Below are 26,335 nucleotides of genomic sequence, written 5' to 3'. Positions count from 1 at the left end.
AGACAGTGTCGAAAGCCTTCCGGAAGTCCAGGAAGACTATGTCCACTGCTACCCCTGCATCTAATGATCTGGTGATCTAATCGTAAAAGGCCACCAGGTTGGTCTGACAGGACCTGCCACTGATGAACCCATGTTGGTTGCCCCTAAGCATGCAGTCCCCTGCTGGCCCCTCCTGGATGTGTGCCAGCATAATTTTCTCAAAAAGCTTGCCTAGGATCGAGGTAAGACTAACCGGCCTATAGTTTCCTGGGTCCTCCTTCCTGCCTTTTTTGAAGATGGGAACCACGCTGGCCCTCTTCCAGTCCTCCGGTACCTCACCAGAGCACCACGAGTGCTCGTAAAGCCGTGCCAGTCAGTCCTGCCGTCCCTCGGTGCACAGTGGGTCTGGACTTGCTTCCCAGCACCCCCCTCAGTGGTGACAGCTTCCAGGTGCCAGCCTCTTCCACTGCTGCCAGACCCGGCCCTGCTGCCCAAGCACCCCAGCCCATCCATGCTGCACCACCGCCAGGGGCACTGGATAGAGTGGGTAATTAGGGTCTCCATGAAAAATGGCACAGGACCCACACAAGCATGGCATGAGGCTGGGCAGACAGGATGGGGCTGCAGGGAGGGACATCCAGGAGTGGGATGGGTGGGCAGACAGGCGGGGCCAGGGCCAGGGCTGGAATCAGGATCACAGGGTGGGACAGCACTGGGGCAGAGCCACAATCTGCTGCCTGCACATCCCTATGACAGGTGCCAGTTCCTCAGGCAGGGCTGTGCAGTGAGTGTGTTGAAAGCCAGGTGCCCACAATCAACTGACTGTCAGCTGGGACCAGGGACTGAACCAAGGTCTGAAACCAGCTCTGATGTAATAATGTGTGTCAGTGGCCTAAATTAAAAAAAAATGGGAAAAGAAAGAATGCTTTCTTCAAAGCACAGGATCTTTTTTATAATTTAAGGAAGCATTGGAGCTTGTTTTTTCTTGTAGGCATGTTTTTATCTAATTTGATTTACATTTCAAGGCAATACTTCCTTTAAAAGTATTTTTAACTTTAAAAAATTAGATTTTTTTTTTTTTTGGATAAATTCATCAGCAACTTTGCAAGATCTCTTTTACCCAACCAAAAGGAATCTATTGCTATAACCTTTTTGGTTTGTGTCAGCAGCTGTATAACTTTAACACTGATTATGTAGCTTTAAACTGATATGACTTGCCAGAGAGTGTTAGAGGATATTGAAAGGGGCAAGCTAATTACTGTATTTCATTAGCTGTCAGCATCAAATATATATGAAAAGTTCAAGGCTATGTTATATGGTTAGCTTGGACTTATTTTATCCATGACTTAATTTTTATCCATGATTACGTTTTTCTTAATATTCTTGTCCATTCTATACAAAGTCTTATATTGCAACTTTTGGTCCTAAAAGGTACATAATAAATATATATGTGCCTCCATATGTGGATTAGTACTGGCTCCATTCTCACCCTCCTGTTTGATATTTCTTGCTAAAAGTAAAAATAATCAACGTGAAGGAAATCCTCTTTATTTCTTTTCAAATGTGGGGGGTCTTGTTTCATTACTGTGTAGTAATTCAGATAAATCACAGTGCATGTCATGATACCCCAATGGCCAATTTCTGAGAAGGGCTATAAAGCAGCTGTATGCCAATAACTTATTTTCATTGCATTGTGTTGCAGAGTATATATGCTGTGTTTTCAAACATCACAGACACCAACATTGCAGCCTTAGTCGTTGGATTAACATGCATTGTTTTGCTACTAATTGGCAAGGAAATCAATGTGCGTTTTAAGAACAAGTTACCAGTTCCCATTCCTATGGAGATCATTGTGGTAAGTTGGTTCTGATTAATTTTGTTGGCTCTTCAGAGTGGAGTCTCCATTTTCAGCCCATTTGTATAAATATGTAGGTCTGCCTATAAATATTCCATATATCTCCTGATGAGTTTCATGTATGTTGTTTAGGTAATAATTGGTACTGGTGTTTCAGCTGGAATGAATCTTTCTGACACCTATGGAGTGCATATTGTTGGGACTATCCCTAAAGGGTAAGGTCAATGAACTATCCTGAATTATCCTTATTCAAATTATATTTTTTGCAAATTGCAGGTGCATTGTATTACAATAACTTTGTCATTACATCTTCTAGATTACGGGCCCCAGCAATACCTGATATGGGAATCATCCAACAAGTATTTATAGATGCAATAGCAATAGCAATCGTTGGCTTTTCCATGGCTGTATCAATGGCCAAAATCTTTGCACTTAAACATGGTTACACTGTTGATGGAAATCAGGTAACTTTAACACAAAAATATCCATAGATGCACTTTATAAACCAAGAGCTTGGCCCAAAGTCCATTAAGATAATGTGAGTCTCCTGAGCTCTTCATTTATAGCCTGATTGCTCGGAGGACCATGAAAGCAAAAAGGGGCCAGAAAGTCCCAGTCCCCATGCATGAAAACATCCCCTAGGTCTGTGGAAGCCAGGATCTCTGAGGATCCCTCATGAGTTTTGAGATTGAGTGCATGACGTGGGTTGACCAGGCTGTGCATAAGGTTACACTAGACCCTGCTGGCTCAGGGTAGAATCCAAGCCCTGTTGTGGCAACAGATGGGGGTCACAGCACTTCAGAGTTTCTAGGCAAAGCTGAGGCCCCTGACATGATTGTAACTTAAATGGGCCCCAGAGTTGTCTGAGTCACCCTGGGGCCTCTCCAGCTTCAAATAGCCCAGGTTCAGAAGGGCACAAAAATAAACTAAAACCACGTTAGTCTCACTTCCTCCTGGCCTGCAAGCTCTGTGCTGATTCTCTTAATCTGGTGATGCCCTCTTGCTTCAGCTCCTTAGGATAAGGGCCACTCTTGGTGCAGGGCTCCTCTCTCTGGAACCTACTGACATTTCCTCAGAATCCTTAGGTTAAACCCCAGGCTCATTGACTTAAAGTAGAACTGTAGCCACAACAGGGCTTGGATTCCACCCTGAGCTAGCAGGCTCCAAACGCAGTAGAAGATTTCTGTTTTGCCACACTTTTTATTCCTAGTATCATAGAGCTGAAAGCCAGAATGAACCACTAGTTCATCCAGTCTGATTTGTATGCATCACCAGGCATTGCATTTCACCTGTGTACTGTTATGTTAAATTCAAAAACTTGAATTTGGATAGAGTGCACGTTCCAGAAACCCATTCAGTTTTGTTTTGTTTTTAAAGATGCTGGGAGGTGGAGAATCTAATGGTTCAGTTGGTAGTTTTGCTTTGGAGACTAATTATTCTTGCTTTTAATAATGTGTTCCTAATTTCTAATCCAAATCTGGCTAGTTTCAGCTTCCAAACACTGGGCCTTGTTATGCCTTTCTCTGCTACATTAAAGTGTCCTTTAATAGCCAGTATTTTACTCCATTGTAAAAGATACTTATTCACAGTCATTTAAGTCACTGCTTTAGCTATCTTTTTGTTATGCTAAATAGATGGGGCTCTTTAGATATTTGTTGCAAGATACTTTCTCCCTCACATGACACAGTTTATGGCTCTGCACCACTGCCAATTTTTCAAGGTCCTTTTTCAAAGAGGGGAACCAGAAATGAGCACAACATTTTAGTTTTGGCTCAGTAGTATGTTATACAGCCAAAATCACTCCTCTGCTCCTGATCTATCCCCCTGTTTTTGCTACTAACATTCATATTAGCCGTTTTGGACCTAGAATGTGACTCACGTGGACAGACTTGCCCACTATGACCCCTTAATTTTTGCAGCATCATTACATTCTGCAAGATGCAGTATGTCATACTATATTCCCAGATGTATAACATTGGGTCTCCATACATTTGTCTGTATGCATGAACTGGCCCAAATGCTGTGTCCTCTTTATCTCTGACTACTTTCTGTCTTTGTGTCATGTGCACTCTTTATCAGTGTTGATAGTATAGTGACGTCCAGATAATCATCGAGAGCATTAGATAGCATCAAGCCTAGTACCAGTCCTCAGGGAACCCAACTAAAAATGTTCTCATTAATGATGATTCTCCATGGACAACTTATTTAGCTCTGTTAGCATTCTGTGTTCTATTTAGCCTGTGCTTTATTGATACTGTACACTGCTAATTTTTAAACAAAATGTCAAGAGGCTTGATGTACTAAGTCAAACATCTTACAAAAATACTAATTATATTAAATCAATACAGATACTTTTATCAACACAACTTGACATCTCATCAGAGAATAAAATCAGGCTTCTGTGACATGTTCTGTTTTCCCTAAAACCATGTTAATTGATGTTAATTATATTCCTAACCTTTAATTATTTATTATTGAAATTGTTTATCAGCTTTTCCATTACTTTGCCCACAGCTGATATCCTTAATATGTTCATCCTTGTCCTGCCAACCATGGATTTTTCCCTGATGTGTTTAGCTTCATTAATCAGTGTTCTGTAGTTCATAGCTTCTAATAAACAGTTACAGATATTGTTTTATTCTTTACAAGAGTGTTATAAACTAAAAAGGTTTTCCATATCATCTCTGTACTAGTCATAAAGTAAACCCAGAGTTAGAGGAATCCTGGAAACAGACAATTATGTAACTGTACATGTTTACCACTTTATAATTCAAGTTATGACTCATCATTGCGCCATGTAAAAGATGAAAAACAACCCTTTACATCTCCAGATATTGTTTAACGGGTGATTCAGTGTGAATCAACATGTATCTTTGTGTGTGATCCATCAGAGCAAGGTCAATAGCCTTAGTAGGGGTGTTATAATCAGCAGATGTTGTTAGAGCAATAGACAGAAGTAGCCTTCACCATCTTTTGTGGAACTGTTTTATATGGATTTTATTTTTTTGGTTTGCTTTCTCATATGAATAGGAACTCATTGCCTTGGGAATATGTAATTCTGTAGGATCCTTTTTCCAGACCTTCCCAATCACTTGCTCGATGTCTCGGAGCCTTGTTCAAGAAAGCACCGGTGGAAAAACACAAGTGAGTAGATCCAAATGACTAAGCCAAACAAGCCTTCCAATCTCAGGATCCAAAACTGGAGGCTTTTGCTTTATAAGATTTCCAGGGCTTCCTGCTTGGGTTGAGTCGGAGAGAGTGAACAGCATTTCTCCACAGTATTCTGTTTTGGCCAAGGTCGTGGTGGAAGCACAGAGAATATTTGAAAATTTAAAAACTGATGGAGCAGAAAGGAGGGGTAGGAATTCACCTGAATGACCGTTATTTTGAAAAGTCCACTGGGAGGGGGTTAAATCCAGGTGGTGCTTGTGACTTTGCACCATTTTCAGTCTTCAGAAATGTTATTCCTTCTGTCCTTTATTCAGGTTGCAGGTACGCTATCCTCGATCATGGTGCTTTTAGTCATTGTGGCTATTGGTTACCTCTTTGAACCACTACCACAGGTATGGGAACTCTCCTTACAGATGTTATGCATTTTGGAGCAGGAATCTGTTAGCCACTGCTTAACCACTATATAATCTGTATCTGAATGAGTGAACCAGTAGAGGTTTTAGTGTTGCAAGGAGTGAACACCAGTTCAAGGGAGAAACAGGCTGTTGAAATGGATCAAGTGTAGGTGATTATACAACCCACTGATTTATATTTTTTACTTAATAACTAATAGGTATGTTTAAATAGTTGCTCATGGGAATGGACATAAGGTAGTGTGGGATTTCTACAATTTTATTTGAAGTAGTATCTGGGAGTGTGCATATTTTGCAGTGACAGAAGTCACTTCCAGGCTACATTATACAAATACCTTCAGAGAATTACCCAGAAAGATGTTTATGAATGGAAACAAGCATTTAACTGTTCCTAGACGGTGCTGGCTGCGATTGTGATGGTGAATCTGAAAGGAATGTTTAAACAGTTTGCCGACATACCACATTTCTGGAGAACCAGTAAGATTGAACTGGTAAGTGAATAATATGTGACGGGGTGCATGTTTTAGTGTTTTCTATTCCTACTTTTTCTAAAAGCAAGGGTTCACTTCTCCTAGACCAGACAGAAGAGTAGAGACTTTACAAGCAGACGTAGTACAGATGAAGTTACAGCCTCAGGTATATTGGGAAAATGGCCTATTGCTGATCACACTTGTCAATGGCAGACTGCCTCTCAACAAGCATTGAAAATGTTCAGCTGTAGGTAGAAACAGGTCTTCACAATACTATAGAAAACACACTAGAGAGGTAATGTATGCCCACCGTGCAGGATTGGAGACCCAAAACTGGGTAGTAGCCATCCTTGGCTGTACATAACAACTGTGGGGCTGAGAATCCTTGGGCACAAAGCACCTGCGTCAGGTCAGCCAGTGGCGAGCTGTGATGCGAGCCAGTCTGACAGGTGCCACATGAATGTGACAAACCATTCAGCACCGACTTTGCTGGCCTAGACTTGCTCCAAAGGAGACCCTGAATATGAGAGAGACACCATATGAAGTCACAGACATCCCTCCTTTCATAGTGAGCTGTAAGCTTGTCCTCACTTCCTGTTTCCTGTCCCCAGTCCCTTGGCCTTTCCCTGTCACTCAGGTGTCATAAGAACATAAGTGCTGTCATATACTGGGTCAGAACGTAGATCCATCATGCCCAGTGGCAAGTGGCAGAGAATGGATGCTGAAAGACAGAGTGAACTGAGTATGACCAGGGTTTTTCCACTGTTCCTCTCCCACTTGCTGCCTCCAGCATTTAGGGTCTAGAAAGTTTTGATTCAGAAGCTGTATCCCCAGCTCCCATGCACAACAGCTAATGATACACCTTTCCTCCAAGAACTTTTTCTAATCCGTTTTGAATCTGGCATTATTATTCATCTCCTCTGGGGGTGGAGAACAGGAAAAGATGACACTGTACTTCAGTTCTTTGTCCATCCTTGCCCTCCGAGTGCATTTGGATGATATTGGACACGTGATCATTATCTGTGTAAACAATGTAGGATCATCCTGACTGCTCAATACAATATTGATATTTGCTGGATCTACATGCAGACCTATCACATCAGTCATTTGTACATGACCAGGTGCATAACAGGTTGAATTTCTGTCCTGTAATGAATGTGTTTTAGAAGAAAATGAGTCAATATTTTTATTGACAAGTCACTTCCCAAATTTTGATACAAACATGCACGGCAAAGTGTGTGCCCCTTTCAGGGGATAGGGTAGTATTCAGTCAGCAGAAAGGTTAAAATATGACTTTAATCTTGAACTGTGGTATCACCTACATAGGAACATGAGTTATGTTAACAAAGCACTTAATATATTTTAATACAAGCCTTTTGTTTGCCATGTAGGCCATCTGGGTTATAGCTTTTCTGGCTTCTGTGTTCCTGGGACTAGATTATGGCTTGCTTACCGCTGTGGCATTTGCAATGATAACCGTTATCTACCGAACACAAAGGTCAGACTGCTTCTCTCTCTCTCAAAGTTACTGCTTGGACTCTTTGTTTCTGTTTTTTAAATGGGTAGAACTAACCAGAACTTGTTCCAGTTTCATCAGCATGGTAGACTCTTGATGGGGTCATACAGGGAGTCCCTGGTTCTGATGAAGGGACCAATTCTGTTTTTTCAAGAACAGAATTTCTGTGGAAGACCCCAGATAAAGAGTGTCAAAAATCAGTGATGAAATGAAATCCCAAAACTAAACAGCAGATTTTGTATTTAAGGTATTTTAATCATCTCTACATCTGTTTTTGATGATTTCTATATTAAAGCCCTCGAGCTCAGCATTTCAATCCTGTTTAATGCTTAGCTTAACTGGTATTGGTCAGGTGCATTCCCCTAAAATAGACTGTACGCAAATACTGTCCTGATTAAGCAGAAGTTATGTCATGTACTGCCACTGGCTGAGTGTTTGACGGAAGTGGAGCTGGTGGGAATTTTTGTCAAAAATTGCGGATTCATCAAGATGGAGATTGTTTATAGGCATGTATCAGTCTCAACAAAGCTTTGGTTAGGAAGGCTTTTCATTAAAAGATACAGAGGAGAGAAAGAGATGCTACAGCAGTAGCTGAAAGTTTAAGGCTGTCACTTGGATCAAGATCTAAAGGTCTGAGTTTAATTTCAGTTTCGAATGAAACCATATTCTGAAACCTCAAACTATTTTGTGAAATGAAAGTATCATTGTTTTCTGGCTAATTGTGACCAGGGATGCCCTGACAGACAGTGATTCAAGCTAGAAGAATGAATGGATAGATACATGGGTTCTTCTAGTTATACTAAGAGATATTGCAGGTGCCTGGCTGGTGGGTCTTCCTCACATGCTCAGTGTTAAACTGATCATTAGATTCAGGATCAAGAAATAATTTTCCCCCAGGTCAGATTGGTAGTGATCATTGTGGGCTTTGCCCTTCTGATTGTGGCCTAGGGCCTGGTCCACTTCGTAGGATTCTCTGAGCATAATTTACCTAACAAATGTCTTGCCATTATAGGGACCAAAACACTGGTGGCACTTTGATCTCCTGCTCTATTACATGGTTGCCTCTTACTGCATAGAACTGGACTCAGTGACTAAGGTGGTCCCTTCTAGACACCTGTTCCGGTGTTGCCTGATAAAGGACTGTCAGGTCATTACTGGCAAAGAATGAGCGTGATCAATTCCTTCGGGTCTGTGAGTGTTCCTCTTCCAGCCCTTCCAGTTGAGAGTCAGATGGTCCTCTGCAACTGGCCCACTTTCTCTGCTGGTGTGACCTAACATAACTCCGTGGCAGCCAGTGATGCTGCACCAATTTAAACCAGAAGAGAACTTACCTCTGTAACTTGTTGAAAGAAACTTGTGCTGGTGAATTGCACCATTTAGCCTGCTCATTTCAGCTAGAGATTGTCTGATAGTGTTACTGCTTCACAGTGACCTTCTTATTCAAACAGACTGTTTTAGTAATTGTTTAGTCACCAGGTGAACTCTCTACTATATTCTTACTGCATACTGCACCAAAATCTCAGAACATGTTTCTCTGATGCCAGTGTACATTAACCACATTTTGTACAGATCAAAACCTATTTTTTAATGCTTGCTTTTCTGTTCCGTTCTCTGATTTGTAAGTTGTGACCTTTTGCTTCCATTTCCCTCCAGTCCACAATACAGAATCCTTGGTCAGATTCCCAGCACAGACGTTTACTGTGACGTCGACACATATGATGAGGTAGGAATGTGTTTTCCTGCATTAAGGGATTATAATAAATTATTGCATTGGAGTAGTCAGGTCACTGGATGTTTTTCACTTTATAATGTTGTGCCTACTTGAGTTCTTTCTTGCATTCTTCTGGGTAAGTTTACGCTGGCGGGGTGGGGGAAACACACTTAGCTTTAATAATAGAAACTATTTTGTTTTTTTCATAATACCTGTGCATGTGACCGTGTGAGTGATGTGGTATGTAATGGAGAGTGCTTCATGAAAAGCTCACTGACTTAGAGGTAGATGTCTTCATACAGTATGTCCTCATACTTCATTCATGATAATAGAGTTTATATACAAACTGTTACTAATACCACAACAAGGAAAGAACTTATGCAAAACCAGCTCCATGATCTCTTTTTAGCTGTGTTAATGAAAATCTACAGACCTAAGAATGTAAGTGGAACAGCCTGGTCAAAGCAGCCTATCTGTTCTCTGAACTTTGCCTCTTTTTCTGTTTATGAATTATCTATGACTAGATTTATTTTTAATAATCTGTTTATTATTTGATCAAAGGCCCCTACCCCCCACATCACACAGTTACCATCTCCTACAAACCGTCATAAAAAAAAGAATAATGCTGGAAACTAAAAATTATGGACGTACCACCAAGATTTAAGTTTTGAATGTGCTGGCAAAGTAAAAGATTTACATAGACATGTTCATATCTACACAGAGATGTGTTCAGCATTCCCTTCCACCAAATATTAAACATGTGTATGGGCTTCTTATGATATGGCAGACCTGGGCTGTGGGCCAGGGCATTTCATTTTAAAGTATCAGAGTCCAGATGCCTGTTGACACACTTGTGACTCTTTATAGAGAGAGCTGTTAAGAAAGCCAAAGCAGTAATCAAACATCTGTGCACATGTACAGAAACAAAAGTACTTAAAATATTACAAATCTGAGTTCATTGAGGTTTTCCGTTGGGGTAGCTGAGGGCATCCCAAAGCTGGTCCAGAAATTAATGAAAACATAAAGACTTAATAAAATCAGTAGTAAGGTGGGGAAGAGAACACTTCTAGAGCCATGAGATTTCTAATATAGGGTGCTCAAGCAACCTTCAAGTACTCTACAAATGCTTACTTCAGTTTTATTATAGCACCTTTCATTGTTATTAATAAAAGAGCAAATGTTACTGATCTCACGCAATATTTAATCATCACTGTGAGCAGGTGGAATTTCTGGTTACTTACGTTTCCTTTGCTGACACAAGCGGTGACAGGGCTGTTTCTCTTCATGTGCAACATGCTTACCTCCATTTGCTCTATTTCTGGGGTTCTCTCCATTAGCTGTTAGTGGCACCGCTGTTCCTTTGGTCTCTGTGATGATTACTGACGTCTGCAGTATGAAATACTCATACTTTGTGGTTTGAGGCATAGCCTGCAGTTTGGGCAGCAGAGCAATGATTGTTCTTGGGACCATGTTGGTGACAAATGTAAATTAATTTAATTTTACATATTATAATCTTTCCTTCCTTAGGTGAAAGAATGTCCAGGAATAAAAATATTCCAGGCCAATGCCTCACTCTACTTTGCCAATAGTGAATTATACCTCAATGCACTGAAGAAAAAGGTGAGCACAACAATCCCTTAAGATCCTTTGAAAACTTGAACTTGTCTCTGACATACTTTAAAGTTAAGCTTTCTGCGTACCACCTTTCAGCCCCATTTACAGAACTTCATCCCTTCCAGCAGAAGCTGCCATTTCCCTGGGGAGGTGGGAATTCTTCTAAAACGTGAAAGATGCTGAAGTGTATCCATTAGATGCTCAGGTGTACACAGTGCCCTTCATAAGCATCCCTGCTGTTCTGTAGCAACAAACTACCTACATAGAAAGGTTTATGTTGCCCACTAAGAGAATTTAGCCATGTTTGGGGTGTGGAGGGAATAGCATCAGGCCCATAACTATATGAAGGGTAAATAATAAACTCTTCCGCATTGTTCTGCACCTTCCATGTTGAGGTGAGTGGTGTTTATTTTCACAAAAGCAAGTGGCATTATCAAATATGTCCAAAAGCACTGCTCTCCCACCCAGCCCCCCCCATAAATCCTTGCACTCAGTGTCCTGTTGAAACATGGCATGGCACCACCTAATTTAGAGAGAGAAATGTGGCCTATCTCCTCCTCCTGTTGTCATGAAACTTCTAAAGGTTTTTGCTACTTACTTTTCTCCTTTGAGAAAAGCTTAACCTGCAAAATGAACATTTATGCTGCTGTTTAATAAAGTGATGGATTTGACACTCTAGTAATACAGTACCATCCTAGCAGCTGGAACTCCATTTGATTATGCTTTTCCTTTATGTGGTAGACTGGAGTTGACCCTTGTGCCATACTGGCTGCAAAGAAGAAAGCCCAGAAAAGGCATGCCAGTGAAATGAAACAGGCAGATGAATGCAAGAAGAAAGCCGTCCTGAAGCTTGTGAGTACTTCAGTAAATGTTATAATACCTAACTGTGTTAGCATCTTTGGAATCATTTATGCCAGGTTATTGTTACAGCTGGAAGGCATATGTGTTGCATAGCACAGACTAACTGTTCACAAAATATGCTGACACAATAGAGGATCACTTAGAACACTACTAGGTAATTTTCCTCTGGGGTTTGATGAGATCTAGAAAAGAGCTATTGCCATGCAGGAGCAAGTCTGTGCCCTTTTGGAGGAGAGGGCATGTGCCACTGAGCATGGAGGAGAAGAGAGGGGTTGCTAAGGATGGGAGCCCATTCTTACCTGCTTCAGAGACTTTAAAAAAAAAGGTCCCTGGCTGCAGCATGGTCTGGAAAGAGGGTGCAACTATGCCACTGCACCCTGGCTGCATCTGCCCCTGACCTCAGGAAGAGAGCAGGACAGGTAAAGGCGTCACCAATGCCTAGATCAGTTAGATGACTACCCTCCCCACACCACCCGGTGGTCTGACCTGGATCAAAATGCCTTCCTGACCCCGACTCTGGTGATCAGTTTGACCCTAAGCACGAGCAGGACCCACCAGCCAGGGCCCTGAGAGAGTCTTGGTACTGATTAGGAGCATAAGCCTACCTACAGCAGTCTAATAAAAAATATACTTATAATAGAAACCCATGAAATATCTGGTCCCAGCTTGGTTAAAGGAAGAGGCAGTTTGTGCAGGCAGTGGTAACAAGTACTGTCTGATAAACCTGCAGTCTGGTTACATTCACATTCTTGCCCTCAGTGGCAGTTGTTGGATTCTGCAAGTGCCTGATGTTGGGTTTGGGAGCCCTGTTTTAGGCTCTTATTTTAGAAGATTTTGACCCCAGAGATTTTTATTACTAAACGTGGCGGCAGCAGGGTGGCCTGTGAAGCTGTCAGATAAATGGAGCTACTTGGTTTACCAAAGCTCCAGAGGTGGAAAATATTTAGATAAACGAATGTTAGCATTTGAGGAAAACTGTCATTCACCTTGAGGTCATAGGTTGACTTGGTTCATTTGCACTTACTGTGTACAGTTAGCATCTACAGAGAATGGGTCAGCTCTTACTTTAGCTACTAGGTGCTTAAATGCAATCCCATTCCACCCTGTGCAAGTCTCAGAAAACCTATTAATATGTCTACTTGTGTAAAGCATGAGAATCATGGCTCTAAGGCAAAGCTGCAAGAAAGGAGCAGGGAGGAAGAAGACAACAACCCAACCACTTTTTATATTAATAGTTTTTTAGGTAGTGAGGAATAGGGTTTAAATGGCCAATAGATTAAACAAAATCTAGCCTAGTGGGTTTGGAAACGAAATTGTGTAGTGAACATGAAAGTAGGCATGCATGTGTTTATCAAGCCAGTTTTATATTGTGGTTTGAAGCTATACAGCATATGAGGAGCTGAAGGAAATTATGGGTAAGTAATCAATATTGCAAGTGCATCTATTTGTCGTTAAGCACCGGAGATTTTGTCTTCTCTTACAGACCAGCGATGTGGAAACAAGCGTAAAGCATGAAATAGCAAATGATGAGCTGCCCCTAAATGGAAAGTTTGCATCTGCTGATGCTAATGCCCAAGACACGTCTCCTGCTGAACTTGAGCACTTTATGGAGCCAATGGGAAAAGTTCACTCTCTAATTCTGGACTTTACACCAGTGAACTTTGTGGATTCAGTTGGAGCAAAAACATTAAAATCGGTACAAAGCATCTTTCATGTTCCCTTTCCTCCAAAGTACATTTACTGTTTATGCAGGACAGTAAGAAGGCAGGTAGTATGGGAGGTAGATGCTAATTCAGATTCAAATCGAAACAATCTCATGTCCAACCTGAAATGTTACTAACGTTAATGTGCACTTTCGATAACTGCTTGCAGGTACTGGGTAACTTGTAACATTCAACTCTCAAATTTAATGAAGTAAAAACTGGGGCAATGGAGGCATTATGTAAGAGCCATTGTTAAAGGGAAAAGACTGAAGTAATTGAATGCTTCCTTAAAACATTTTGTAGTTTTCTTTAGGTCAACGTGATTGTGACATCTTCTGAGATACTACTACAAACTAAACTTGGATTTTATACTGTTGCAGGTTATAAAAGAATATGAAGAAATTGGGGTTGGTGTGTACATATCTGGCTGCAGTGGTAAGTTGTGGAGTTTTGTGAGGATTCATTTACAGCCTTTATCTATACATCTATGGGATTTGTACTGTCACCTGTCTCAGCAGTTTCTGAGCACTTTCAACATAAAATAATGTGTGAGAAGAATCGATTCCTAGTCTGTGAGAGACTTCCCTGTTACTAGACCAGTGCCAAGCCCAAGTTCTCCTAGGTTTTGACCCTCCTGCTGTTGACTTGAATTTTGCAGAATCAAGCCCTGAGTAGTCTGATCTGAAATCAGTGGTACAGCTCTTGGGTTTCAAGTTAGGGTCCCTTTCCCTTTGTAGTCATCCCACAAAGTTCACCTGGCCTAAGTGAGAGGAGGATGAGGCTTAAAATATCTAATTTCTGACGTTTGGAAGCTTAACATTTTTCCACTGAGGATTGTTGTAAGTGTATGGTAGGTTGAAGATTTTAAACTACACAAATGCATCTTCATAACTGTTCAACTGCGTATTTTAGATCCTAGCTTTGTTGGTACTTAGCTTTGTTGGTACTTAGCTACGTATTTTAGATCTTAGCTTTGTTGGTACTTTTGGCTTAAATGCTTTCTGCACAGAATTTGAAGCTGGGAAGTCTACAAGCTTCCTCCTGCTTAATCAACCTCAACAAAAACCATAGAAGATGAGATACACATGTGTTGATTTCAGTGTCCTTGTTTTGCAGGGCCTGTTGTTGATGATCTGACAAGACTTAAGTTCTTTGAAAAATCCATCACAAGAGACTTGTTGTTTCACAGTGTCCACGATGCTGTTCTCACATGCCAACTGAAAGCTGTATCTGTTTCGCAGGCTGCGTTAAACCACTGAGTTACACCCAGATATCTGTGTTCTCAGAATTGTGCAGACAGAGACTCTCTTCCAACATTTAATTTGCACATTTTAAACAGAGCCTGAGGCTTTTTACATCTACTGGTATATTCTGTGGGAGGGAGTGGGAATTGTTTGTGCAGGAATAATGAATGAGGACTTGGAAGCCTTCAGACTTTTCAATTGTACTCTTTCCAGGTAGGACCTGAACCAACAGGGAAGCATTTAATTACACAAGGCTGAAAACTGGTGTGTTTTTCTGTGGTCAGTGTTAGAGAATCAGTGTAGGGGAGTGCAGTTTAACACTTAGAAATATGGCAAGCACTATTGCGCCTAGTTAGGTGTGGACAAAACTGGAAGATGTGTGGAGTGCAGCATGAACAATTTGACATTCCAATGGCCTCATGATGAAATATACACTTTAATTCACTGCTTCTAGTTAAATGGGATCTTGCAGAAAACAAATGTTCTGCAATTGCCAATGTAATACACTGTACCAGTGTCTTCAAAGGATGTTCTTAACTCACTGTAAAACACTGATGCCAATATCTATGTCTAGCAGGTGCTTATGTAAAATGAAGCCAGTTTGCTGACTGGATTAGTGACTTTTCATGCTAGTGGCATAGCTGCTCCTTTTTTTAACCTGGATGGTACAAACAGTTGTCCTGTTTTTATATCTGAAGGCAAAATGCCCAACCTCCTCAGTCTCTCTTCCCCTATTTTCAATTGCATTTCAAATCAAAATCCTGTTGTTTAAGTGGAATGGACTACATTTTCATAGTCAGGATAGCATGGCTACTACTAGCCAATACATTCAAGTCACACCTATGCTGTGAAATTTGGGGGGGTGATGATTCTAACCCCCTAGAGCAGGGGTGGGTAAAATGCGGCCTGTGGGCCAGCTGCAGCCCACCAGGCCATTTTATCCGTCCCATGGGGCCCCTAAAAAATTTAGGAAATTAATATTTATCTGCTCCTGGCTGCCTGTCGTGTGGCCCTTGATGGCTTGCCAAAATTCATTAAGTGGTCCATCACCCAAAATAATTGCCTGCCCCTGCCCCAGAAGCTGGCAACCTATGATCCCCCAGAGCTACTGGGTCCATCCTGTGGATGTGGGGATGGCTGTGGGCACTCTCCTTACCACAGCAGGAAGATGCACCATCTGGAGGCAGGTCCTAGTACCCACTTTTCTTTGACCTGAGATGAGCCATTCTGGGCCAGAACCAGAAAAGGTTGCCAGCCCCACTGCCCTATAGCAAAGATTTGAGGTTTAATGGGCTATGACCAGGCTTGTTTAAAAACATCTTAAATGGGAACACATGGACCCTATCCAATCCGTTTAAAGCATGGGTGTCAAACATGCATCCTGCATCCAGCCTGTGGAGCTGCATGATCCAGCCTGTGGGTCTTAGACTGACCCTGTACACTGCATGAGGCACAGGGAGTCACCTATGCTGGACCAGCTCTGTGCACTGGCTCCGAGGCCAGTCCATATAAGGCAGTTCATCACATGCAGTGCGGGCCCCATGCTGGTCCCCTGTGCCACTTGCAGTGCTCACAGGAAGCCTAGCTCCCCACACCACATGCAGCATGCACCCACCCCAGGGCTTGCTGTGCACATGGGGCCAGCACAGGGTGCAAGCTGCATGCACTGTGTGGGCTGAACCCAGCACTGCAGTTGACATCGGGTCTGGGACATGGGCTACATGTGGCCTTCGCACCAGACCAGCCCTCTGTGCTGGCTCCAGTGCTCATGGACAGTCTGGGGCCTGGTCACGGCGGGTCTGGTGGGGGCACTGCCTGCCGAACACATCAAACCAACTCCCTGCACTGCTCGCAGCACCAGGTCCACCCCATGCACTGCATACAGTACATGCCCCCTCCCAAGTGCTTTGCAAAATAGTGTTCGAGAAGCCTCAGCTGCAGCTGATCTGTTTTTAAATGAACAGTTTAGATTTAAAAATTCCTCTCTAGCCGGTAGTACCAGGAAGGGAAACACCTTTGTCATGTGCTTTTCCACCTGAGCCAAATAAAGATTATGAACATAGTGGAATAAAATGCTGTTTTGATCCAGCTGATATGATTTCAGGGTTGGACAGGTCTGGGTGGCTCTATCATTTGTGTGGGGCTCAGAACAGAAACAATGCAAGGAGAATCAGGTTTCAGTGTTCAGTGGTCTTCCTTTTAGCTTCATCACAGCAGAGGCCGTGGGCAGTAGGGGAATCCCAGTGGCTCCATTCTGCAGAAGTAGGTCAGGATTTAGTTTCTTGCAGTCTGCATGGATCAGAGCTTGCAGTGCGTGAGGCCAAGAAATAAGTTTTCCTTTCCACTCACCTGTCTGACAGCAATGAGAGGCAAAATTTGTATCAGGAACGAAACCTTTGGCTAGAATGTAAAGGTTTAATTTAATGAGATTGCAACTTTTTTATTTTAAGTGACTTCTGAAAATAATTTTGTAAGGTTAATTTGTTGAACAATCCTTTATATCTACATATAGTATATTTTTCTACTTCTAGCTTGTTGAAGCTTCAGTTTTTATCTGTACAATTTCTTCAGTCAGCGTCACAATAGTCTCTGTCAACAGCCAAAATAAAGTGGTTAAGACAACATAAGTCCTGGAATACTGTTTAAGTTGGGGAGAAGGGGGAGTGGCTCTGTATATGTATCTGCTAAAGGCATGGATACAAATCCTGTTAAGTCTCTAAGGCCCAAAGTGCTACTTCTGTTCTTTTTATGCACCCAAGTCAGCAAGCAGCCACCTCCTATTCAACCCCCACCAAACATCCTGAAGGTGACGTGGGCATCTCAGTTTCTTAAGTTTCATGTAGTTGCTTGCGGGAGTCTGAAAGATCTGTACAATCCCCTCTGTGCAGCCTTGTTCTGAGCTTGCTCAGGAGTAAAGCAAAGCAGCCAGCAAGACATTTGAAGGCTGCTCTCACCCCCTTGTGCTCCTGCTGCTCTTTGGAGAGGGCAAAAAGTCTGCACAAATCCCAAGTGTGTGAGCAAGAAAGGAGCCTGAGCAGTGACTGACACCAAAATGGGAGGGTGTTAGAGGGACAGTAGCAGACACCTTTTACCCCAATAGTCTAGTAGTTATGGCTCTTAGCCAGGCAAAACACATAACAAGCCAGCGAGCAAGGTTGAGAACCAAGGGCTTTTCATTTCCTAGGTGCGTGTCCAGAGTTGATAGGCTACAGAGTAGGTTTGTTGCATGTTCTGTAGATTGTTCCTGTATTTGGCATCACATAGTCATTTGGATACAGCAGATGAGTAGCAGGGACCAGAACTCGCTCCTCCTCACCCAGGGCCTCGGCCACTTAGCTGAGCCACAGAATCAGCCTCCCTCTTTTGGGTTGCAGTAGCCCAGCTTTGGGTTGGAAGGTGGCCTTATCCATCTCTGGCCTATTGCCTAGTGGTTACAGCATTGCTGATATGTGCCTAGAAGCTGACTCCCACTTTCTGGCCAAGTGTCATAATCACTAGGCTATTGGGCTAAAGGACTGAAATTGTCCTAGTTCTCCTCTGGTACATGTTAGTGTCCCCATGCTAAACATATGGTAGGGTGCGAAAACTGCTAATAGTGCACTTCCCTGCTTTGGCTACTTGAGCAGCCTGCAGTTGTACCTGCTGGAGGGGTGCTACATAATGCAGCAGTGGTCCTAGTCACATGAGCACAGACATTTGTTTCCCAGGGGACAAGTTTGTTTTCCTTTGTGCCACTGCTGCTTGTCCCCAGGGAATGCCCATGTCACATATGCCTCGCAGCAGATTACCCCAAGTGGGGTACGGTAGCAACTGTGCTGGCCCCAGCAGCCTGTCCTGGGAGCCTCCTGGGGCTGCAGCTGTGGCAGGAAGCCTGGCTGGCAGCTGGAGTGTGACTGGTCAGCCAGGCTCCAGACTTGGGTGGCATGTGCTGCCACCACGTGTGCTGCCCAGCTTTTTGTGGTGTGGGATGTTTTGGACACAGATTTCCTGGGGGTCAAGCCCCCTACACCCCCCCATCCTGCTAGCAGCATGGAGAACACCTGCATGTGCGGTTTGTGGTGCAGCAGGTGGGTCTGCAGCGCCACATGTCACACGTTCATGCTTGTCTGGACACACCCATATTGGAAGAGAGTTGCGCATGCAAATCTGTAGGCTTCCTGCTGCACGTAATGCAGTATAACTGGATGTGGGGTCGACACGGCACCCGAGGTGAGCAAGTTGGAGGTGTCTTGGGGGGACTCAGACTGAAGGGTTTTTAGCAGTGTGTTGAAGAGAATCACCACAAAGGGCCCAGCTGTGAGCCTCTACCCACAGACACTGCCTCAAAAAAAAAATCAGATTCTCCAATCGCTTTTGAAGCTCTTGTTGTATAACAATGCACAGGAGCTTGGGACACCTGAGTAGAAAAGGCCTCCCAGGCTATCAACTTCAGGCCCCTGAATTAGCAAGCATCCATTTACCCATAGCTTCCTTAAAAAAAAACAAAAACAAAAAACAAAAGGAAATGTCCCCCCTGAGATTGGCCGCTGCCATTGCCAGCTTCTGTGGGCAGTCACTGTTCACCACCCCCAACCCCCTGCCGCTGCTGCCACCCGCTTCTATGGGCTGTCACCGAACGCTGCTCGCAACCTTCCCCCGCGACCAGCACTGGTTCTGCGGGCAGTCACTGCGGGCAGTCACCACTCACCTCCCCGACACTGCTGCCCACAGATTGTGCCCCCCCAGTCTCAGGAGGCACCAGTCGTTCATGACCTCCACCACCCCAATCCCATGCACGTGGTGCTGCAGCTGCATTGCAGGTTTGCTCCCCAGCTGCTCAGACAGTTGCACACACACTTACACCAAGCACTTTGTTCCATTTCCAACCAAATCTCACCCTATGAGGATTTCACTCGTTCACACTGTGGTAACTATTGCTTTGTCGGCGCTTGCCAGCTGACTCGGCCCCTGTTCTCTGCCAGCCTGGACAAAGCTACACTTTCACAAAGCATCGCTCGATGTCAGACTCTGCTCCAGGAGTGATGTTCTCCTCCATGATGCCTGCCTGCAGCACAGACGGGGTGACTAACCCACACCGTCAGGGCTTATACTCTGCTGCTCCTGTTTTGTCAGCGCCGTCTCACTTCCTGGCTGAATCTTTTTAATCTCAGCAAAGACCTCACTAACTCTGGGTCATGCCCTGATTGAGACAGGTCTGCCTAAACGAACCTGAGCAGGACTGAATCCAGTCCCTTCTTAAAACCTCTGAGCCTGCTGCCGTGTCTTGCTACCCTTAACTTCAGCGCAATCTGCCTAAATCAAACACAACTCACCTCTGCTGCAAATAAAGCTCCTTGCTTCTTGGTTTTCTACCAGCAAAGACCTGGTCGCTGTCTGCTTTGTAACCATGCACCAGGAACGCAGGACTACAAGGGGCATCCTGAGCTGCTGAAGCCAGTTGCCTGCACTCACAGGCAGCCATTTCGCAAGGATTCCCCCAGACCAGACTAGTTTTCCAGCCCCTTGCACAAATCCCAAACTCCAAAACATCAAGCACACCCCAAAGTGCAGCGCAGGCAAAAGCAGAAGCGCTGCTGATACTGCCGAAGACCAGGACTCTCCTGTGCTCTGAAGATCCCAGGGAGAGATCCACGCTCTTCAGCCCAGGCTGCAGCCAACACTGCCCTGCCCCTCCCTGCGCCCCGCAGTGGCCACACCGAGCCAACCTAGCCAGAAAAATTCCATCACGACTCACAATTTGACAATTGATGTGACCCTGAGCAGAAAAGTAAAAACCTCAAGTCAACTAAGGAAGACGTGCCTAAAAGCTTGTCCAACCAAGCTTGTCATACTGAATCAGCCATATAGTTGTGTCAGCTCACAAAAACCTTTGGCCACAGAATCTAGAATTACTCACAAAAGGGACAAGATTCCTTCCTAGCTCCTACAGGGGACCAGCAAAGCACTGAGCATGGGACTGCCAGCCACCTACCAGCCAGGAAGCGGTACCTCTGTACCCCAACATGTCACACGTGCCATCTGTTGAACCAGGAGCTCCTTGCTCTATCCTGTTGTCCCCGCAGTGTTCAATCCCGAAGCGAGTCAAGCTCTTTGACCCTCCCTCCCCGCCCCCAACTGTCCTAAAACTTTGCCTCTCTGGGTTATAAATCTTCTCATTTCTACTCCTAATTTGCTCACAGCCAGTTTGTAGCCATTTGATCTTGTGTCAGTGTTTGTCAGCTGAAAGGCACTCTCCCCCGTTATATTCACCCAACAAATATATTTGTAAAGACCAACAGATATATTTGTAAAGACATCCTAGAATTGCACTAGCTTTTTTCCACAGCCACATCCCACTGGCGGCTCATATTCACCCAACAATTGTTCCACTATCTCTAATCTTTGCACCTCCATTTTAAAGCCAAATCTATGTTTTTGGCCCTTAAGTTCATGGCTTGCTGGTTTAGGTGCATTGCATCCTCTGTGATCCAGATGGCAACTTGGTTTTTTGGTTTGTTAGCTTTTTTTAAAGAGTGGTAGTTAGCCCTGTTAATCTGAAGTCTTGACACTGTACACTGCTCTTTTAAGCTTTAACACAGTGCTACACCTCTACTTTTAAATTTGACACAATAACTTGTAGCCATTTCGCTTATGCAAAGGAATAGAGCTATAAAAAGGATTTTTTTTTTTCAGGTGTGTCTTCCATAGGGGTACAGATAACTGAGGACATACTAGATGTTAAAAAAAAACCCTCACTTTATCCTGCTACCTTCTCTCCTCTGCCAGCTGTAAGTCCTGATTTTGTCCTGGAGGTTGGGGCAGTGTCATTATTGAAACCAACAGCAAGTGGCAAGTTGGTATCTTCATCTCTTAGCAAAGACTTAGAGGGTACACACAGTAATCCTAGGTATTCATGGCTGCACACAATTAGCTGAGTGCTGGAGCTGAAGAAGAGCAAGGAATCTGGTAACGGTGCATTTGTGTTGCTTCACTGAAAACCCTTTAGTCCCACACGTTGAATTGCCAAGATCCAAATTACAAACTCGAGCTGTGGAGGGAGCAGGTCTGAGGTTGTACGAAGTTCCCCTCCCATCACCACAGATTTTGGCTTCTGCTTCCAAGTGTAGCTGCACCCCGGCTTGTACTGAGCAGGCATCAGGCCCTTTCAACACGGGCTACTGGGACTGGGGTGACCACACACTGGGCCTTCACACCAACTGCCTGGAGGGACATCTACTCATCTGGTGTGCTTCCACTTGAATCCAGGACATGACATGCTCAGTTGGGCAGCCCCTGCTTGCCCCCCAGAAAAAGAAAGCAAGACCTGGGGAAGTAAGAAGTAAGGCACAGATCCATGTAAAATTAGCTAAGACATAAGTTTAGTTTAGTTAAGGAAGAGGAAACCAGTCCACAAATGCATCTTTGCTAACAATGTGACAGATGCAGGGGTGGGAGGCAGGTATAGCAAGATCTGACTGGGATACTGCTGCTCTGTTCACCCCGTCGTAGGCCCCAGGAGAGAAGTCTGACCTACCAGGGTTAATTGCCAAGTTTTGTTTGGCAACCAGGTTCCAAGAAATGGAGATCTCTCGACTTGCTGGTGCAGGGCTGGGGTCTTCTCTGTTTTTGAAGCAAGTGCTGCAGGAACTTCAGCAGGCAGGGACTGTAACCACTTGGAGGCATGATGATGGCGAAGGGCGTTGTTTTTTACTAAGGCTAGCAAGAAAGGGTAAGATTTCACATCCCATAAGTACAGTGGTATAACAAGGCACATCTATCTCTAAGTGCAACAGTAGTAGTGCTTATTTGGACCCCTGGGCTGGGATGGGGGAACGTTCAGTAGGAGTTAAGACTGTTTGGGCCTAGGGCCTTGCATGCCTTTTTAAAGCAAATAGGAGCTTGCAGCTGTCATATCAGGGTCAGTGAGTGTTCTGGCTCTCTGCGCAGTTTCCCCACAAATCCTTCCTAGACCTGATCCTGATTGTAACACCCATCAGTCACACCCTGTGCCACTGGTTCCTCAGCAGCTGCTGCCATTTACGCTACACATCGCTCCAGGGAGGATGGGAAGTTTATTTTTCCATCCACTTTCCCTGTTGTTCCTGACTTGTCCTACAGCTGCGGCTTTTCAACACTGATCTTGTCCTTTGCCAGGGTCTTTTCCTAGAGTTTTGAGCCCTGTCCCTGATTAGGAGGTATGCGGCAGGGAGAAAGTTGTTAGTTGTTTCTTGTTCAGCATGTTCATCAGACAATCCTGAGAGAGGAGTTTCTCTGTAGTTAGCTTTTCGAAGCCTTGCCAAGCCTCAGCAAGTTAGCAATTTTGAATTCTGCAAAGCCTTGTCACTTCTGTATTCTAGATGCAGATGCCTGCATATCTGATGTTGGCTATGCGTGCTCTAAAGCAGAGTAGCTGCACTAGTCACTTGTTGCAGATATCCTGCTATGCAAAACAGAATTTCCTATGAAAGTGTTGTCGGTGAGCAGTTTTTTGTAGACCTCAGGGGGTCTCATAGGGCATTTTAATATCCCTCCAGAATTACCAGCATTCCTGCACAACGCTTCACTTGTTTTTGGTCAGTAGGCACTGAAAGACAAGCAACTCCCCGCTGTAACGTATGGTGCTTCCCAGAAAGCGCCATGAGTGAGTCACCCCTCTTCCCCCCTCCCCGCAACAGACATTCACTGTTTGGGAGGGAGGAAATCAAACTTCACTTCGGAGCTGATCCACCCAAGAGAGGCTGCCTGGCTCTTCCCTAGCCCTGCCCTAACCCAGCTCTGGTGCTGTCTTCAGGGTGGGGGGGGGCGGGTGGGTTAGAGAAGGGAGGAAGCTCCATCTGGGGTTTGCTCAGCCTGCACAGCGCAGGCTGGGCAAACCCCAGATGGACCGCCCTAGCACCCTCCCCACTCCGCCTTCAGTGCTAAAAACAGTACTGAGGATGCGGCTGGGCTGCATCAGCCCAGCCCTGCTCACATGCATTGCTGAACAGAAGTTAATGGAGGCGCGGCACACTTTGGAACTCCGTCATCTGAACTCTTTTCAAGAGAGGATTAATTTGTCCCACAACCAGGCACTTTTAAAGTGCTCTGCAACCACGTGCTGCCAGGGTACAGAAAGAAGCTGCCTGCCCCGGCACAGTTCCCCTACCAGCTGGAAGCTGCACCAGGCTGGAGGCGGGAGGGAGAAGCAGCAGCAGTGCAGGCACAGCTTCCAGCTGCACAGCCCTGCTGCAGCCCCTTCCTGCCCAGCCACAGCATGGGCACAGGCACCTCTAGCTCTGTGGGGTGGAGTCAGCTGGCAGGCCGGATGTCACCAATCCCTGCTCTGGTATACTCTGGTGTGTTGACAACAGCCCCTCATCTTTGCAGACGTTCTACTTTGCTTGGATGTTTTGTTCCTTGGACGGGGGAGCGAGGCTGTACCACCATGTGCAGGGCACTCAGCTGGGCAAGGCAAAGCCGAGTTCCACTCCCCGGTCCACTGACAAGCACTTTTCTACCTGTCAGACTTGGCTCCAGACCATGCCCAGCCTCTGGCCTGTCCTCCCCGAGGAAGCGCCCCTCCTGCCCACTGAACTTATGGTTTGAGAAAAAGGAGGATGGACAGCGGAACTTTTATGCAGGTTACTTAGAAAAATTAAAAACCTGCTTTCTGCATTAGCGCTGCTGGTTTTGGCCTTGCGAAGGCAGCTGCTGGGAAGCAGCGGGTCTCTTTCCAGGTGGCTGTAGGTGCACAGGGCACTAGAACGGCGTGCTGAGGAGAATTTGCCCCTTGTCCTCTCCTCAGTCTGCTGCTCTGCTTCCCGTGAGGTTCTGCCACTGTGCTTCCTGCCTGTGTCTTCCACTCTTCCTGCCCCTACCCTGCTCTGCCACGTACCACAGAAAGCACCTGTGCATGCCATTTCCAGCAGATCCTGCAGCAGACAGCTGGCCAAACGCCCTCAGGCAGAGGAGGAAACTGGTGTCAGACCTCACGCATCTTGTAAGTCCTGTAATCAGCAACCTATGGGATAAGGGATGCCAGTACCATCCTCTCCTTCACCGCCCTGGGCACATCCAGATGAGCACGCATGTGCCTGTTGTGATATCTGAAAGCAGTTTGAGATGCTGCAAGAGACGCTGTGAACGGGAAAATGTTCCTTACACTGCATATCTGCAATGCAGGCTCTAAATTTGATACCTGGAAATCCAGGTATAAAAAAAATAAAAACCATGGGAAAAAAGCAGCACAGAGCACGATCCAGAAGCATGCCCTGAGGTAACCGGATGCATGGTCCTCCAGAGACATGCTCTGACATTGGCCAGAGTGTCTCTATGGTGCTCCTGTTGTCCTAGCATGCTGCCTTAGTGTGTTGGGACAAACAGAAGTGGGGCAAGGCCGCAGCATGGATCGGACCCAGGAGCTGTCCCATGTAAGCAGGGGTGTGGGGGTATGGAGGGGATGTGGGGAGTGGCAGTGGGCCGGGGGGTACATGTGGGGTTTGTGGGTGTGGGGTTTGTTGGGGGACTTGACGGAAGGACCACCACATGCCTGCCACCCCCCCTGCCCCCTGCGGTGCTGGCAGCAGCAGCCAGCCGGGCCATCAGTGCCATGTGCCTGGCTGTAGGAGCAGCCCTGCAGGGCACAGTCCAACCCACAGCTCTTTGGACAGGACTGGGACTGCTCCCCGTCACCCCTTGCAGTGCACAGCAGCAGCAGCAGCCCACTGGACCATGCCTGCTTCAGTGCTGGCTAACCCATAGTTTGTGCATGGAGAACAAACCCAGCTGCCCTGATAGCATGCCTTTGGACAAGAACATGATGGCTCCTGCCACCACCTATACCTCCTAGCCAAAGGTGTGCACTACCCTGGCAGGCCAAGCCAGGCTCACTCTCCATGAGGGTCAGGTGGCAATGCATGGCCATGGGGTGGTGCCTACAGCAGGCCATGACCACCCTGACAGCCCAGCTGGATGCTGTTGCCAATGCTGGGTGCTGTGCAGTGCAGTGCAGGGGATGGGGGTGGCAGCCCCCCCCAAACCTCCCATCTCCCCTGCACCCACTCACACCACCCCACCTACAACACTACACACCCCTCCCACACACCCCACATTGCTCCTACACCATCTTCCCACCGCGCTTCCTGCAAATCCCACATCCCCCCCATCACACACCCAGTGTGCCCAGCTGCCAGACAGGATGAGACCTGTTGGCAGGAGCTGCGGCTGCAGAGGCAGTTGTCCTCACATCTTGGTTAGAGAGGGGGTCAGGGGGAGCTCTGATTTTTCTATGATAAGAAAACCAAAAGCAAACATCAAAGCATATAGCCATTTAGAATATATTTTATTATGATGATGGAGGCACTGGTAGGCTTCCAATTTGAGTCAACGTTGTAAATATATCAATAAAACATTACCCAGTTTATCGATCTCTCTCTCTAGTGGTCTTTTGTCTTAACTGTGGATTTTGGGGTATTTTAAAGAATGAATTTGGATTTTTTTTTTATCAGAGAATTTGCAGTTTTTAAATAGGGAACACCAGGATACCTGCTAGTGAGGCAAGTGGCAGGATCCTGGCAAAGGAGCCTGCTCAGGGCTGGCAGCTGAGAGCCAGCTGGAGGGTAAATGAAGTGGTTAAACTCCTGGCCATTTGGGGCCAGGCAGGCATGCTTTGACAGTTCAAAGCAGGCCACCACACTGAGAACACCTTCCAGGCGACAGCTGCCCAGATGGCAGGGTGGGGCACACATGGCCGTAATGCCACACAAAGGCCAGCTCTGCAGCCATGGCCCACTGACAGCTGGCCCAGAGGTGCAGACAGCTCTGCTACAGTGCCCATGTCA

At 45.3% G+C, this 26,335-nt stretch overlaps 1 protein-coding gene across 3 annotated transcripts in view; it reads left to right on the top strand.

Moving 5' to 3' along the window:
- Positions 1 to 17,164, top strand: part of SLC26A5 (solute carrier family 26 member 5) — a 42,371-nt gene extending 25,207 nt beyond the window's left edge. For all 3 annotated transcript variants that reach the window (XM_090041976.1, XM_090041974.1, XM_090041977.1), the window contains 13 exons: positions 1,682 to 1,834; positions 1,967 to 2,049; positions 2,151 to 2,298; positions 4,865 to 4,978; positions 5,320 to 5,397; positions 5,814 to 5,909; positions 7,280 to 7,386; positions 9,058 to 9,127; positions 10,643 to 10,735; positions 11,471 to 11,581; positions 13,074 to 13,286; positions 13,674 to 13,728; positions 14,410 to 17,164. In XM_090041976.1, the coding sequence (XP_089898102.1) occupies positions 1,682 to 1,834; positions 1,967 to 2,049; positions 2,151 to 2,298; positions 4,865 to 4,978; positions 5,320 to 5,397; positions 5,814 to 5,909; positions 7,280 to 7,386; positions 9,058 to 9,127; positions 10,643 to 10,735; positions 11,471 to 11,581; positions 13,074 to 13,286; positions 13,674 to 13,728; positions 14,410 to 14,552 (1,464 nt within the window). In that variant the 3' untranslated portion in view covers positions 14,553 to 17,164. The remainder of the gene's footprint in view (positions 1 to 1,681; positions 1,835 to 1,966; positions 2,050 to 2,150; positions 2,299 to 4,864; positions 4,979 to 5,319; positions 5,398 to 5,813; positions 5,910 to 7,279; positions 7,387 to 9,057; positions 9,128 to 10,642; positions 10,736 to 11,470; positions 11,582 to 13,073; positions 13,287 to 13,673; positions 13,729 to 14,409) is intronic.
- The last annotated feature ends 9,171 nt before the right edge of the window (positions 17,165 to 26,335 follow it).

Source organism: Crocodylus siamensis, chromosome 4 (genome assembly GCF_052110815.1).
Source record: "Crocodylus siamensis isolate JL-2025a chromosome 4, ASM5211081v1, whole genome shotgun sequence".
In the NCBI taxonomy this organism is placed as follows: domain Eukaryota; kingdom Metazoa; phylum Chordata; order Crocodylia; family Crocodylidae; genus Crocodylus; species Crocodylus siamensis.
Note: the sequence above shows the minus strand (reverse complement) of the source record. Positions and strands in the feature narration are given on the sequence as shown.